This window comes from Oncorhynchus tshawytscha, linkage group LG08 (assembly GCF_018296145.1).
Source record: "Oncorhynchus tshawytscha isolate Ot180627B linkage group LG08, Otsh_v2.0, whole genome shotgun sequence".
NCBI classification, from domain to species: domain Eukaryota; kingdom Metazoa; phylum Chordata; class Actinopteri; order Salmoniformes; family Salmonidae; genus Oncorhynchus; species Oncorhynchus tshawytscha.
In genome coordinates this window covers 68,151,299-68,166,934 of record NC_056436.1, presented here as the reverse complement: position 1 = coordinate 68,166,934, position 15,636 = coordinate 68,151,299, and the positions used below count along the sequence as shown (strand labels likewise).

The window sequence follows — 15,636 nt, the reverse complement described above, 5'->3', positions numbered from 1 at the left end:
AGAAAACAAAAAGAAAATTACTTAACAAATTGGAAAGAATTAACAAAAAAACAGAGCAAACTAGAATGCTATTTGGCCCTACACAGAGAGTACACAGCGGCAGAATACCTGACCACTGTGACTGACCCAAAATTAAGGAAAGCTTTGACTATGTACAGACTCAGTGAGCATAGCCTTGCTATTGAGAAAGGCCGCCGTAGGCAGACATGGCTCTCAAGAGAAGACAGGCTATGTGCTCACTGCCCACAAAATGAGGTGGAAACTGAGCTGCACTTCCCAACCTCCTGCCCAATGTATGACCATATTAGAGAGACATATTTCCCTCAGATTACACAGATCCACAAAGAATTTGAAAACAAATCCAATTTTGAAAAACTCCCATATCTACTGGGTGAAATTCCACAGTGTGCCATCACAGCAGCAAGATTTGTGACCTGTTGCCACGAGAAAAGGGCAACCAGTGAAGAACAAACACCATTGTAAATACAACCCATATTTATGCTTATTTATTTTATCTTGTGTCCTTTAACCATTTGTACATTGCTAAAACACTGTATATATATAATATGACATTTGTAATGTCTTTACTGTTTTGAAACTTCTGTATGTGTAATGTTTACTGTTAATTTTAGTTGTTTTTCACTTTATATATTCACTTTGTATGTTGTCTACCTCACTTGCTTTGGCAATGTTAACACATGTTTCCCATGCCAATAGAGCCCTTGAATTGAATTGAATTGAATTGAGAGAGAGAGAGAGAGAGAGATACCTTTTTTTTTACCAGCACATGGGCTCTCTCTACTCTCTCTCAAATGTATATTTAAGGGGCTTTATTGTCATGGGAAACATATGTTTACATTGCCAAAGGAAGCGAAATAGATAATAAACAAAAGTTAAATAAACAATCAAAATTAACAGTAAACATGACACTCACACAGTTCCAAAAGACTAGAGACATTTCAAATGCCATATTATGTCTATATACAGTGTTGTAATGATGTGCAAATACTTAAAGTACAAAAAGGAAACTAAAACATTAATATGGGTTGTATTGACAATGTTGTTTGTTCTTCACTGGTTGCCCTTTTCTCGTGACAACAGGTCACAAATCTTACTGCTGTGATGGCACACTGTGGACTTTCACCCAGTAGATATGGGAGTTGATCAAAATTGGATTTGTTTTTGAATGCTTTGTGGGTCTGTGTAATCTGTGGGAAATATGTGTCTCTAATGTGGTCATACATTTGGCAGGAGGTTTGGAAGTGCAGCTCAGTTTCCACCTCGTTTTGTGGGCAGTGTGCACATAGACAGTCTTCTCTTGAGAGCCAGGTCTGTCTACGGCAGCCTCTCTCAATAGCAAGAGTCTGTACACTCAAAGATGTCCTTAATGTTGGGTCAGTCACAGTGGTCAGGTATTCTGCCACAGAGTACTCTCTTTTTGGGGCCAAATAGCATTCTAGTTTGCTCTGTTTTTATTTGTAATGTGTCAAGTAATTATCTTTTTGTTTTCTCATGATTTGGTTGGGTCTAATTGTGTTGCCGTCCTGGGGCTCTGTGGGGTCTGTTTGTGTTTGTGAACAGAGCCCCAGGACCAGCTTGCTTAGGGGACTCTTCTCCAGGTTCATCTCTCTGTAGGTGATGGCTTTGTTATGGAAGGTTTGGGAATTGCTTCATTTTAGGTGGTTGAAGAATTTAACGTCTCTTTTCTGGATGTTGATAATTAGTGCGTATACCCAATAATTCTGCTCTGCATGCATTATTTGGTGTTTTATGTTGTACACTCACAAAAGTTCCACAAGAATAGAGACCTTTTAAATGTCATGTTATGGCTATATACAGCATTGTAACAATGTGCAAATATTTAAAGTACAAAAGGGAAAATCTCTCTCTCCTCTCTCTCCCTCTCCTGTGTTATTGTCTTTATTTGCAGGTTAATTAAGGGGCTGACTCTAAGGCGGACAACTGTATTTCTGCTGCGTCTGCCTGCTGGAGATTCCTCGGCTGATTTATGGCTGCAGGGTGGGGGTGGGAGGTGTTCATTAAGCCCAAAAGTGAAAACTTTTACCAATTATATCCTGGAGTAAATTAAACAAGAACACCAACCTATTCTACTGATTCAGTGGCTTTTCAATCTGAGCCATGAAAGAATGTGTTAACATGGGTAGGTACATTGTTAGTGTTTGTAGTACAGCGTGTTGTCATTGGGATTTAGTGTACCTGTACATGTGAAGTCTTTCTTCTGGACGTCAGGGATGTTGAGGCCCCTCATGTTGGCAGGGGCCATGCACTGGGTGAAGGGGGCCAGGCCCCGCCTCTGCCGCAGCCAGTCAGACAGCCAGGACAGGTGGCAGTCGCAGTGCAGATTGTTAGAATGTAGACGTCTGCAGAGGGAGGAGGGGAGAGTGAGAGAACAGCAGTCAGTGCGTGTTGTTGGCTGCAGAGGGAGGAGAGAAATAGAACAGCCACAGTGTTCAGTGCCACAGTAGATGGCCAGTGGCATACCATGTATGAGAAAAATGACCAAATCCAAGGCTGAGAAGAATAATCCACTCACTGAAATATATGTCCACAAATTGTAAAGACCTTCTATGGTTCCTCATGTCTAAGGCTACCTAGCAGATGGAACAGTGTTAGGAGTCCTCGTTCACTCATGGCAGCAGAGCTGTGTTTATGACTCTGTGACTCCTCTGTCCTTGGTTGTCATAACCAAGACCAAATAAACTCTACTAATATGTATCTTTTATTTTACTAGGCAAGTCAGTTAAGAACAAATTCTTATTTGCAATGACGGCCTAGGAACAGTGGGTTAACTGCCTGTTCAGGGGCAGAACGACAGATTTGTACCTTGTCAGCTCGGGGATTTGAACTTGCAACCTTCCGGTTACTAGTCCAACGCTCTAACCACTAGGCTACCCTGCCGCCCCTGTCTGTATCTAATATGTATCTGTATCTAACATGTGTCTGTATCTAATATGTCTCTGTATCTAACATGTGTCTGTATCTAACATGTGTCTGTATCTAATATGTATCTGTATCTAATATGTGTCTGTATCTAATATGTATCTGTATCTAATATGTATCTGTATCTAATATGTATCTGTATCTAATATGTGTCTGTATCTAATATGTATCTGTATCTAATATGTGTCTGTATCTAATATGTATCTGTATCTAACATGTGTCTGTATCTAATATGTATCTGTATCTAATATGTGTCTGTATCTAATATGTATCTGTATCTAACATGTGTCTGTATCTAATATGTATCTGTATCTAATATGTATCTGTATCTAATATGTGTCTGTATCTAATATGTATCTGTATCTAATATGTATCTGTATCTAATATGTATCTGTATCTAATATGTTTCTGTATCTAATATGTGTCTGTATCTAATATATATCTGTATCTAATATGAATCTGTATCTAATATGTATCTGTATCTAATATGTATCTGTATCTAATATGTATCTGTATCTAATATGTATCCTTCTGCAGATGCAAGAATGGTCTCTCTCTCTTGGCCAACACCTTCTTTTCCTCAAGTTCTCCCTCCCTCAAAGAAGAGGACAGGACACGATACACTGGGGCTAAATCCCTATCTCACAACAGCCATTACGGGACCGACGGGGCGAGAGGAGAGGAGCTGAGAGGAGAGGAGAGGAAACAGAGGGAGGGAGGGAGGGAGGGAGAAAAAGTAATGTCAGCAAATAAAACAGGCTCTATACCCTTTACAAAAAGTCTGCAAATGAAATAGGGGTGTGATCCGGTTAGGGGACAGGAATTGCTCATTGAGGATAGCAGCGTGGGCTGTAGTTTTAATGGAGCTCTTCCCATTATAAATCCAGTTTATAGCCTCCATTTGTTCCGGATGAATTACACACCAGTGGGATCAGAGAGATGGACGGATGGAGGGGATGAGCTCCACACTGAGACGGAGCAGAGGGCTCATACACCACCACTCTGTGGTCAGATGTGTGTGCATGCTTATGTGTGTGTGTACATGTGTGTGTGTGTGTGTGTGAGGTGAGCTAGGTGCACATGTTCATCCTCAGAGCCTGCACAAAAAGGCAACTCATCTCATCCAGTGATCCACACACACTGTGAAAACGACTGGCTACCCCTTTAGCAGTAGGAGGCCTCACACTCTATTTGTCTGGAGTGATTGAATGGCAAAGCACCATGGGGTGATATCATTTGATCTAATTGAATGGCTGCTGGACAAAGCTCGTAAAGAGAGCATTGGGGAGAGAAACAGAGAGAGAAATAGAGAGAGAGGGAGAGAGATAGAGAGAGATAGAGAGAGGGTGCAGAGAGAGAGAGAGGGAGAGAGAGGGAGCAGAGAGAGAGAGGGAGAGAGATAGAGAGAGGGTGCAGAGAGAGAGAGAGAGAGAAATAGAGAGAGAGGGAGAGAGATAGAGAGAGGTTGCAGAGAGAGAGAGAGAGAGAGAAATAGAGAGAGGGAGAGAGATAGAGAGAGGGTGCAGAGAGAGAGAGAGAGAGAGAGAAATAGAGAGAGGGAGAGAGATAGAGAGAGGGTGCAGAGAGAGAGAGAGGGAGAGAGATAGAGAGAGGGTGCAGAGAGAGAGAGAGAGAGAAATAGAGAGAGAGAGAGAGAGAGAGAGAGAGAGAGAAATAGAGAGAGAGGGAGAGAGATAGAGAGAGGGTGCAGAGAGAGAGAGAGGGAGAGAGAGGGAGCAGAGAGAGAGAGGGAGAGAGATAGAGAGAGGGTGCAGAGAGAGAGAGAGAGAGAGAGAGAGAGAAATAGAGAGAGAGGGAGAGAGATAGAGAGAGGGTGCAGAGAGAGAGAGAGAGAGAAATAGAGAGAGAGGGAGAGAGATAGAGAGAGGTTGCAGAGAGAGAGAGAGAGAGAGAGAAATAGAGAGAGGGAGAGAGATAGAGAGAGGGTGCAGAGAGAGAGAGAGAGAGAGAGAAATAGAGAGAGGGAGAGAGATAGAGAGAGGGTGCAGAGAGAGAGAGAGGGAGAGAGATAGAGAGAGGGTGCAGAGAGAGAGAGAGAGAGAGAGAAATAGAGAGAGAGGGAGAGAGATAGAGAGAGGGTGCAGAGAGAGAGAGAGAGAAATAGAGAGAGAGGGAGAGAGATAGAGAGAGGTTGCAGAGAGAGAGAGAGAGAAATAGAGAGAGGGAGAGAGATAGAGAGAGGGTGCAGAGAGAGAGAGAGGGAGAGAGATAGAGAGAGGGTGCAGAGCTAGGTAATCCAAGCTATTTCATTAGAAACCTGGAGTCATCCACCTTCCATCCCATCACTACATCGCCCCATCCCTGCTAAATGGATTACAGACATTTCTAAACATTTGATTTAATAAGTTGTTTTTACGAGCAGCAAATTCAATACAGAGATCTCAGGGATATTAGAGCCAGAAAATTCAATACAAAGGAACTGGGAGCAAGAGGAGTAGGGGGGAGCAGAGGGAGCCTCCGATAATTCAATACTGGCTAGGGAGCAGCAGGCTGGCCATCACAGCATCAGCAAATTCAATCCTGGGGAGGCGAGGAGGCGGAGAGGAGATGGGGAGGAGGAGGTGAGGGGGCTGGGGCTAAGCCTGTCTGAGGGGACTGATGGATGGAAGGCTTTCCAGAGCAGACTGCCGAGCCGGGAGCATATAGCGTAGTCCTAATGCAGGGGGAGTGGACAGCTCCTGGCCTCCAGACCTCAGGCCCCAGAGGAGTACCGGCAGCAGGCAGGAAAAGAGCTGATGACTGGGGTTCTGGGGGCGAGGACACTGCAGGGTCACTGTGACCCCTGAAACACTGTGGTTCTGAGATGAGCCCCGGGTGTCAAGGTCAGTCTGTCTATCTGTCTGTATGTATGCATCCCCAGACCCAGGCCCAACCAGATCAGACCTGTGTCTACTGTTGTCACTGGATCGTTGAGCAGTGAAACACTCAGATCACATGGTCATAAGAACCCCAGAGCCCACTGCTAATACACAAGGTCAGCCACAGAATGGAAACATCCTGTGAGGTTGAACACTGTGGAATGATTTGAATTGATTGTGGTCGGGGAGACAGTGGAAGTGGAGTGGGTACAGTAAAACAGTAATGCACCGGTCACAGGGGACAGAGACAAAGACAATACCTGCTTAAAACAAAACAGCTGGTATATGCTGGTCAGTGCTGGTCAAGCTGGTTAGTGCTAGTCGGATGCTGGTCAAGATGTGATCAGCCTATGCTGTGTTTTTGTTGGTGACCAGCCTTCGCTGTGCTTTTGGACACTGGTGACACTCGTTCTAACCCTTATAGTCATTCTGAATGCAGATTGTGTGTGCATTGTAGATCAGATTCTTTCACATTTTAAACATCATTGAAATGTACTGCTAAAACATATCTGCCACGTGTGAAAATGTCAATGTTTTTTGGCTGTCAAAATTGAATGAAGAAAATGATTGTAAAAAGAGGAAGTATTAGCTTTGCAAGCCAGCATAAAATGACTTGCTGCTTGTTTTGCAGGTGGCCAGGATATTCTGGTGACCAGCTTATGTGTCCAAAACACAGCGAAGGATGGTCACCAGCAAAATCACAGTGAAGGTTGGTCAACAGCAAAAACAAGGCTGGTCACCAGCAAATAAATAAATGAAGGCTGGTCACCAGCGAAAACACAGCCAAGGCTGGTCACCAGCGAAAACACAACGAAGGATGGTCACCAGCAAAAATACAGCGATGGATGGTCACCAGGGAAAACACAGCGAAGGCTGGTCACCAGTGAAAACACAGCGAAGGCTGGTCACCAGGGAAAACACAACGAAGGCTGGTCACCAGCAAAAATACAGCGATGGATGGTCACCAGGGAAAACACAGCGAAGGCTGGTCACCAGGGAAAACACAGCGATGGATGGTCACCAGGGAAAACACAGCGAAGGCTGGTCACCAGTGAAAACACAGCGAAGGCTGGTCACCAGGGAAAACACAACGAAGGCCGGTCACCAGGGAAAACACAGCGATGGATGGTCACCAGGGAAAACACAGCGAAGGCTGGTCACCAGGGAAAACACAACGAAGGCTGGTCACCAGGGAAAACACAGCGAAGGCTGGTCACCAGGGAAAACACAGCGATGGATGGTCACCAGGGAAAACACAACGAAGGCTGGTCACCAGCAAAAATACAGCGATGGATGGTCACCAGGGAAAACACAGCGAAGGCTGGTCACCAGTGAAAACACAGCGAAGGCTGGTCACCAGGGAAAACACAGCGATGGATGGTCACCAGGGAAAACACAACGAAGGCTGGTCACCAGGGAAAACACAACGAAGGCTGGTCACCAGCAAAAATACAGCGATGGATGGTCACCAGGGAAAACACAGCGAAGGCTGGTCACCAGTGAAAACACAGCGAAGGCTGGTCACCAGGGAAAACACAGCGATGGATGGTCACCAGGGAAAACACAGCGAAGGCTGGCTGGTCACCAGGCTGGTGAAAACACAGCGAAGGCTGGTCACCAGGGAAAACACAGCGATGGATGGCTGGTCACCAGGCTGGGGAAAACACAGCGATGGATGGTCACCAGGGAAAACACAGCGAAGGCTGGTCACCAGGGAAAACACAACGAAGGCTGGTCACCAGGGAAAACACAGCGAAGGCTGGTCACCAGTGAAAACACAGCGAAGGCTGGTCACCAGGGAAAACACAACGAAGGCTGGTCACCAGCAAAAATACAGCGATGGATGGTCACCAGGGAAAACCCAGCGAAGGCTGGTCACCAGGGAAAACCCAGCGAAGGCTGGTCACCAGGGAAAACACAGCGAAGGCAGGTCACCAGGGAAAACACAACGAAGGCTGGTCACCAGGGAAAACACAGCGAAGGCTGGTCACCAGTGAAAACACAGCGAAGGCTGGTCACCAGGGAAAACACAACGAAGGCTGGTCACCAGCAAAAAACAACTATGAAGGCTGGTCACCAGCAAAAACCCAATGAAGGTTGGTCCCCAGCCAGTGCTGGTCTTCGCTGTTTTTTTCAGCAGGGGCTTCAGACTGGAACTCCAGTGAGCTGGCATTCCATCGCCCTGGCGACCAGAAAGGCCCACCCAATCAATCATCAGAGAACAAGGGTTGCCAGGGGTTGTTGACAACAACGACAACTGTGTGTGTGTGTGTGTGTGTGTGTGTGTGTGTGTGTGTGTGTGTGTGTGTGTGTGTGTGTGTGTGTACATGGTGTAAGAAGGACCATCATGTTGTTTTTGGAGGAAGTCAGAGCTCTTGAATTTGTAACTTGTGGCGGTAATTGGGCCGTAATGATTATAAGCATGAAACAAAGGAGAGGTAACCATTCATTAAGGAGATGGATCCTGTTTCTACTCAGCTCCTTGGTGGCATTTCACAATGGTTGACTCATATAATCCTCATATACTCACAGAGTCCGCAGCTTGGGCATGTGGTTGAAGCTAGACAGAGGGATGAGGGTGATGTTGTTGTTGTTGAGGGTGCTGCAAAAGAAAAGAACAATTGCCACAATACACAAATACCCTAATTTCACAAGTAGAACAAATATGTTTCTCATGTAGAAAAATAGAAAAAGAACCTTGAGATAAAGCAGAGGACTAAGAAAGAAACACAATGATTGAAAGACAAAAAAACACAAGTAATGGACAATGAGCCTATCTTCAGTCTGTCTATCTATCTATCTATCTATCTATCTATCTATCTATCTATCTATCTATCTATCTATCTATCTATCTATCTATCTATCTATCTATCTATCTATCTATCTATCTATCTATCTATCTATCTATCTATCTATCTATCTATCTATCTATCTATCTATCTATCTATCTATCTATCTATCTATCTATCTATCTATCTATCTATCTATCTATCTATCTATCTATCTATCTATCTATCTATCTATCTATCTATCTATCTATCTATCTATCTATCTATCTATCTATCTATCTATCTATCTATCTATCTATCTGTCTGTCTGTCTGTCTGTCTGTCTGTCTGTCTGTCTGTCTGTCTGTCTGTCTGTCTGTCTGTCTGTCTGTCTGTCTGTCTGTCTGTCTGTCTGTCTGTCTGTCTGTCTGTCTGTCTGTCTGTCTGTCTGTCTGTCTGTCTGTCTGTGTATGTCTGTCTGTGTATGTCAGTGTATGTAGCAGTACAATAGCAGTAGTGTCCTTCACACTCACACAAATGCCATACCATATCCCCTGCTCTGCAGTGAGTAGTGGGTCATATGATGCTTCAGGTGCTGGTGTGTGTCCATAACAGTGTGTAATAAGCTTTAGTAAATCAATAATATTATCAACAGCAGTATAGAGAGAGAGAGCGAGAGAGCGAGAGAGAGAGAGAGAGAGAGAGAGAGAGAGAGAGAGAGAGCAGTAATTGTAGACGGCAGTCATCTTCCCCTCCTCTCTGTCCAGCAACAGTAACTGTGATTAGTGCATACTTAGCTGACTTAATCTTGTAATATAGCCATCCCACCCCTCCGTCACTACCTCACCCCCTCCACCTCCTTCCACCTCCCCCATCCCCTCTGCACCATCTTCTCCGGGAAGGCCAAATGTGTGCCTGTTATTTCTCAATTTGGGACTTTAATGGTTCCAACTCTGTTCGGTAGCTAGAAACATAAAGTGATGAATGCTGTCGGCAAGACGACGGAGAAAGTGGAGTGGAGCAGAGGGTCGTTTTCCAGAGTTTTACTGTGTTCAGGGGTCCTACTGTACTATTATGGATAATGAGTGGTTTAGGGGAGACTAGAGATGGTGCTGATCGCAGCAGATCCTCAATATGGAATTTACGGACTGACCCGCTGGTTTTACAGTTCATGCATGTTTAGGAAAGTGATGGGAGCGCCAGACAGGGGCCACTGGTGTGACGCCATGTATGAACTCTCCCTGTAACAGGCTAATTCAAACTGAATAGCCCCATAAAGGAGAGAGGAGGAAGATGGACATGACCACAACGCAGCGTGGTTTAATATATCTGTGATTGGACTTAATTCAAACAGTGGAAAATCCCCATCTAGGCAACAGCAATGCCTCGCTAAATAACTAGGACTGCATGGAAAAAAAAGGAAAAATCCCATAAAATAAAACATATTTGTGGAATTCTAGTAAAACACTGTAATACTGGGACTAAGGGGGCAATGCCCTGGTAAAACCCTGTAACACTGGGACTAAGGGGGCAACACCCTGGTAAAACACTGTAATACTGGGACTAAGGGGGCAACGCCCTGGTAAAACCCTGTAATACTGGGACTAAGGGGGCAACGACCTGGTAAAACCCGGTATTACTGGGATTGGGGGTTCAACTCCCTGATAAAACCCTGCATTACTGGGACTAAGGGGGCAACGACCTGGTAAAACCCTGTAACACTGGGACTAAGGGGGCAACGACCTGGTAAAACCCTGTAATACTGGGACTGGGTAAAACTGTAATACTGGGGGGCAACGCCCTGGTAAAACCCTGTAACACTGGGACTAAAACGCCCTGGTAAAACCCGGTATTACTGGGATTGGGGGTTCAACTCCCTGATAAAACCCTGCATTACTGGGACTAAGGGGGCAACGCCCTGGTAAAACACTGTAATACTGGGACTAAGGGGCAACGCCCTGGTAAAACACTGTAATACTGGGACTAAAACGCCCTGGTAAAACCCTGTAACACTGGGACTAAGGGGGCAACGACCTGGTAAAACCCTGTAACACTGGGACTAAGGGGGCAACGACCTGGTAAAACCCGGTATTACTGGGATTGGGGGTTCAACTCCCTGATAAAACCCTGCATTACTGGGACTAAGGGGGCAACGACCTGGTAAAACCCTGTAACACTGGGACTAAGGGTGTAATGACCTGGTAAAACCCTGTAACACTGGGACTAAGGGGGCAACGACCTGGTAAAACCCTGTAATACTGGGACTAAGGGGGCAACGCCCTGGTAAAACCCTGTAATACTGGGACTAAGGGGGCAACGCCCTGGTAAAACCCTGTAACACTGGGACTAAGGGGGCAACGCCCTGGTAAAACCCGGTATTACTGGGATTGGGGGTTCAACTCCCTGATAAAACCCTGCATTACTGGGACTAAGGGGGCAACGCCCTGGTAAAACACTGTAATACTGGGACTAAGGGGGCAACGCCCTGGTAAAACACTGTAATACTGGGACTAAGGGGGCAACGCCCTGGTAAAACCCTGTAACACTGGGACTAAGGGGGCAACGACCTGGTAAAACCCTGTAACACTGGGACTAAGGGGGCAACGACCTGGTAAAACCCGGTATTACTGGGATTGGGGGTTCAACTCCCTGATAAAACCCTGCATTACTGGGACTAAGGGGGCAACGACCTGGTAAAACCCTGTAACACTGGGACTAAGGGTGTAATGACCTGGTAAAACCCTGTAATACTGGGACTAAGGGGGCAACGCCCTGGTAAAACCCGGTATTACTGGGATTGGGGGTTCAACTCCCTGATAAAACCCTGCATTACTGGGACTAAGGGGGCAACACCCTGGTAAAACACTGTAATACTGGGACTAAGGGGGCAATGCCCTGGTAAAACCCTGCAATACTGGGACTAAGGGGGCAACGCCCTGGTAAAACCCTGTAACACTGGGACTAAGGGGGCAACGACCTGGTAAAACCCTGTAATATTGGGACTAAGGGGGCAACGACCTGGTAAAACCCTGTAATACTGGGACAAAGGGGGCAACACCCTGGTAAATCCCTGTAATATTGGGACTAAGGGGACAATGTCCTGGTCCCACCCTTTAATACTGAACCATATGCAGGGGAAAATGTCCCCTGCACAGGAAGGCCACTCACATATCTCTCACTCTTTCCTCCTTCTCCCACTGGGAAGAAAGAGATTTTCCAAGGAGTGCTAGGGAGCTGGGGGGAACATGAAGTTATTAACAGGCAGTGGACTGTATTCATGTATGTCAAGGCCAGGCTTACCCAATAAATTGACCTAGAAAAAAAGAAGAAAAAAAAAATCTACATTTTCCTTCAATTCACCAGAGGCTGAATGTATCACACCGGAATAAGCATCCGTGTGAGCGAAACAGCGCCCCTCTGTCTCTTTATGTGTAGGATATCTACCTGACTCTGTCTGGTCAAAAAGAGTATGACATTGTTGCCGCCCATAGCAATGAATGCAAGAGAAGTCAGCAGGCGTTTGGCCTCCCTTGATAAAAAAAAGTATAAAATAATAGCCAATCAGCATTGAGCTAAACTGAGTGAGCTCAACTGTGAATGGTCCTGGTGCACCAAGACAGGTTGGACTTGGCTTAACTCCAGTCACATCACATCGAGAGCAATGCAACACTGACAGAAACAACTTGAATTGTTGTATCTTGTTGTGTTGTCCTCCGGTGGCTAGGTAGCTAGCGAAAATTAGCCCTTTTCTAAATTAGCCATGGATGGAGAGGGATTTGGACTTGTGGTTTCACTTAATTCTTAGTACAGGCCAAAGATTATATCACCGATTCTGATCCAACCATAAATTCTGGCTTAAGAGTATGGAAGTTCAATATGTAGCTAAATTTAGAAGGCTAATGTTAACTAGCTAACGTTGTCCATGAATGGAAGTTAGGCTAGCGAGCAAGCGTTTTAGCCAGGTAGCCTAGGACAAACAAAAACTAAAAGCGTGTACTGTTGTAATGGGTGTGTGTTGGTGGCAGGGAAGTCATGGGCAGGAGAACAAACTTGGTATAAACGAAGTCATTTAATAAGTGCTGACCAAACTCCAAAAACCAAAATATATAAAAATAACAAAGTGGGTATAAAACCCGTCGCACACCAACACATACTAGCACAATCACATACAATAAAACAATCTCCGACAAGGACATGAGGGGAAACAGAGGGTAAAATACACAACATGTCATTGAAGGGATTGGAACCAGGTGTGAAGGGAGACAAGACAAAACCAATGGAAAATGAAAAATGGATCTGTGATGGCTCGAAGATCGGTGACGTCGACCACCGAACACCGCCCGAACAAGGAGAGGGGCCGACTTTAGTGGAAGTCGTGACAACTGTATGACTGAGTCATAGACGGTTTAGGCTACATGAAAGAGGAAGGTGGCATTGGCGTACGGTGAGTAAACTTGCAAGAACGCGCACGCACGCACGCACACACACACACACACACAAATCAGTACCATCAGAAACATTACCTTGCTTGATGATGCTGTAGCTCATGTAACTGCTTGTTTCATGCAATATGTGTCGTGGACTTTACCAGACAGATGTTGCTCTCCGGTTTTGTGATGAAACAAAGGTGTTTATTCTGCCACTGTGTCTTCTTATTGTCTCGGCATTAGGCCTATATATCACGGTGTCAAGACATATGAACTAACAGGTTATAGAGCAAACAACGCAATTATCACAACACATAGGTTGTAATACTGTATGGCTTTATTTTCCTGGCTTGTCTTCCCCGGTGATTTTACCCCGGCTGTTAAAGAACAGAAGATAGTGTGGGATGGATGCACACACACACACACACACACACACACACACACACACACACACACACACACACAGCTGTCGTGATAAAGAAGAAACAGAAACCACTAAGGAGTTAGCGGTGCTTAGCTACGTCCATATTTCAACATGGTCGTTTTTTTAAACGGTCTGGTTATAGAGGCCATTTTGCAAAACGATTCACATTAGATTGGATTTGCTGGGTCCCAATATAATTTGTCCTGATTTCAGTAATCACACAGACATGACATAACTTCTCCAGCATGTTTGTCAATCACAAATAGTGTGATAGTGTTTCAAGGGCGTTGTCTAGTTAAACCCCACTAACCTGCACATCTCACAGGAGAACGTTAAAAAACAGCTTTATGGCTAAATATGATCAATTCCAAGGGCTGCTCTGTTACAGCTGTTATTAGCCTCTCAGGCTGAGTAATTACATGTCTGTCTGTCACAGGGGGGCATGTTTTGTGTTTTATAGTGTTTACAGTGCTGCAGTGCTGTATGGGACCTCTTTCTCTCCGACCCCAGTCAGCCAGGCAGCAGGCAGTGATGGAGTTGAGTCTTTAAAAGAGCAGCCCATGAGGGAGATGCTATCGCCTGTTGTCTGTTGCAGAGGGCTTGCAGAGTTAGGTCACTGCCTCTGCCGTCAATCTCTCTCTCTCTCTCTTTCAATGTTTTTTCTCTCTCATCCCTGTCTCTCTGGCTGCACTGTTGGGGACCACCGCTCTCCCTGTTAACTCTCTATCACTCACCTCTCCACTAACATTCATGCTCTACTGAAACACCTAGCGTGTAGCACTCTCTCTCTCTCTCTCTGTCTCTTTCTGTCTCTCTCTCTCCCTCTCTGTCTCTCTCTCTCTCTCTGTCTCTCTCTCTCTCTGTGTCTCTTTCTGTCTGTCTCTCTCACCCTCTCTCTCTCCCTCTCTGTCTCTCTCTCTCGCTGTCTCTTTCTCTCTCTCTCTCTGTGTCTCTTTCTGTCTGTCTCTCTCTCTCCCTCTCTCTATCTGTCTCTATTTGTCTCTCTCTCTCTCTGTCTCTCTCTCTCACCCTCTCTCTCTCTCTCTCTCTCTCCCTCTCTGTCTCTCTCTCTCTCTCTCTGTGTCTCTCTCTCTGTGTCTCTTTCTGTCTGTCTCTCTCACCCTCTCTCTCTCCCTCTCTGTCTCTCTCTCTCGCTGTCTCTTTCTCTCTCTCTCTCTGTGTCTCTTTCTGTCTGTCTGTCTCTCTCTCTCCCTCTCTCTATCTGTCTCTATTTGTCTCTCTCTCTCTCTGTCTCTCTCTCTCACCCTCTCTCTCTCTCTCTCTCTCTGTCTCTCTCTGTCTCTCTCACCCTCTCTCTATCGCTCTCTCTCTCTCTCTCTCTCTCTCACGCTCTCTCTCTCTCACCCTCTCTCTCCCTCTACCTCTCTCTCTCTCCCCCTCTCTCTCTCCCTCTACCTCTCTCTCTCTCCCCCTCTCTCTCTCCCTCCCTCTCTTTCTCTCTCACGCTCTCTCTCCACCCCATCTCTCTCTCTCTCTCTCTTTCTATTTCTGTCTCTCTCTCTCTTTTCTCTCTCACACTCTCTCTCTCTTTCTCTCTCACACTCTCTCTCCATCTTCCCCGCTCTCTCTCTTTCTTTCTCTCGCACCCTCTCTCTCTCCCTCTCTCTCTTTCTGTCTCTCTCCATCTCTCAAGCTCCTCATTCAGAGGCAGTCAATCTGTTTGTACCAATCTCTTTTATTCAGCTTTTTATGTTAGTTTTTTTCTTTCCCTGCCTTGAATCTGCACAACATGAATTAGCGTGAGCAACATGTATGTGTTTGCTGAATGAAACACTACTGAACCACTGCTTGTTAATGAAAGCAGGGAATCTCCCTGACATAGTACAATACTGCAGGAAGACAATGGCATCTATGTCCATTATGATGCTTTAATGGAACGGGATCAAATCAAATCTAATTGTATTTGTCACATGCGCCGAATACAACAGGTGAAATGCTTACTTACAAGCAATAGTTTATCCACAATTATAACTCCCTGTGTAGCAAAACAGTTACTTTATGATTTCTATGATTTCAGTTCTATCCATGTCCTGGTCCATGTCCTCTGCTAATAACCACCCCACCAATTTTCCTTTAAACCTGTGACAGACTCCGTCCAAGGTGTACGGGCTCAGAGATTTTCATTTCTGTACAAGTTATTTATTTGCTCTCTGCTA

The 15,636-nt window shown here is 45.4% G+C and overlaps 1 protein-coding gene across 2 annotated transcripts in view; it reads right to left on the bottom strand.

The window, feature by feature from the left end:
* LOC112238411 (slit homolog 3 protein) overlaps nt 1-15,636 on the bottom strand; it is a 442,088-nt gene that overhangs the window by 154,096 nt on the left and 272,356 nt on the right. For both annotated transcript variants that reach the window (XM_042325880.1, XM_042325879.1), the window contains 2 exons: nt 8,371-8,442; nt 2,218-2,381 (listed from right to left, as the gene is read on the bottom strand). In XM_042325880.1, the coding sequence (XP_042181814.1) occupies nt 2,218-2,381; nt 8,371-8,442 (236 nt within the window). The remainder of the gene's footprint in view (nt 1-2,217; nt 2,382-8,370; nt 8,443-15,636) is intronic.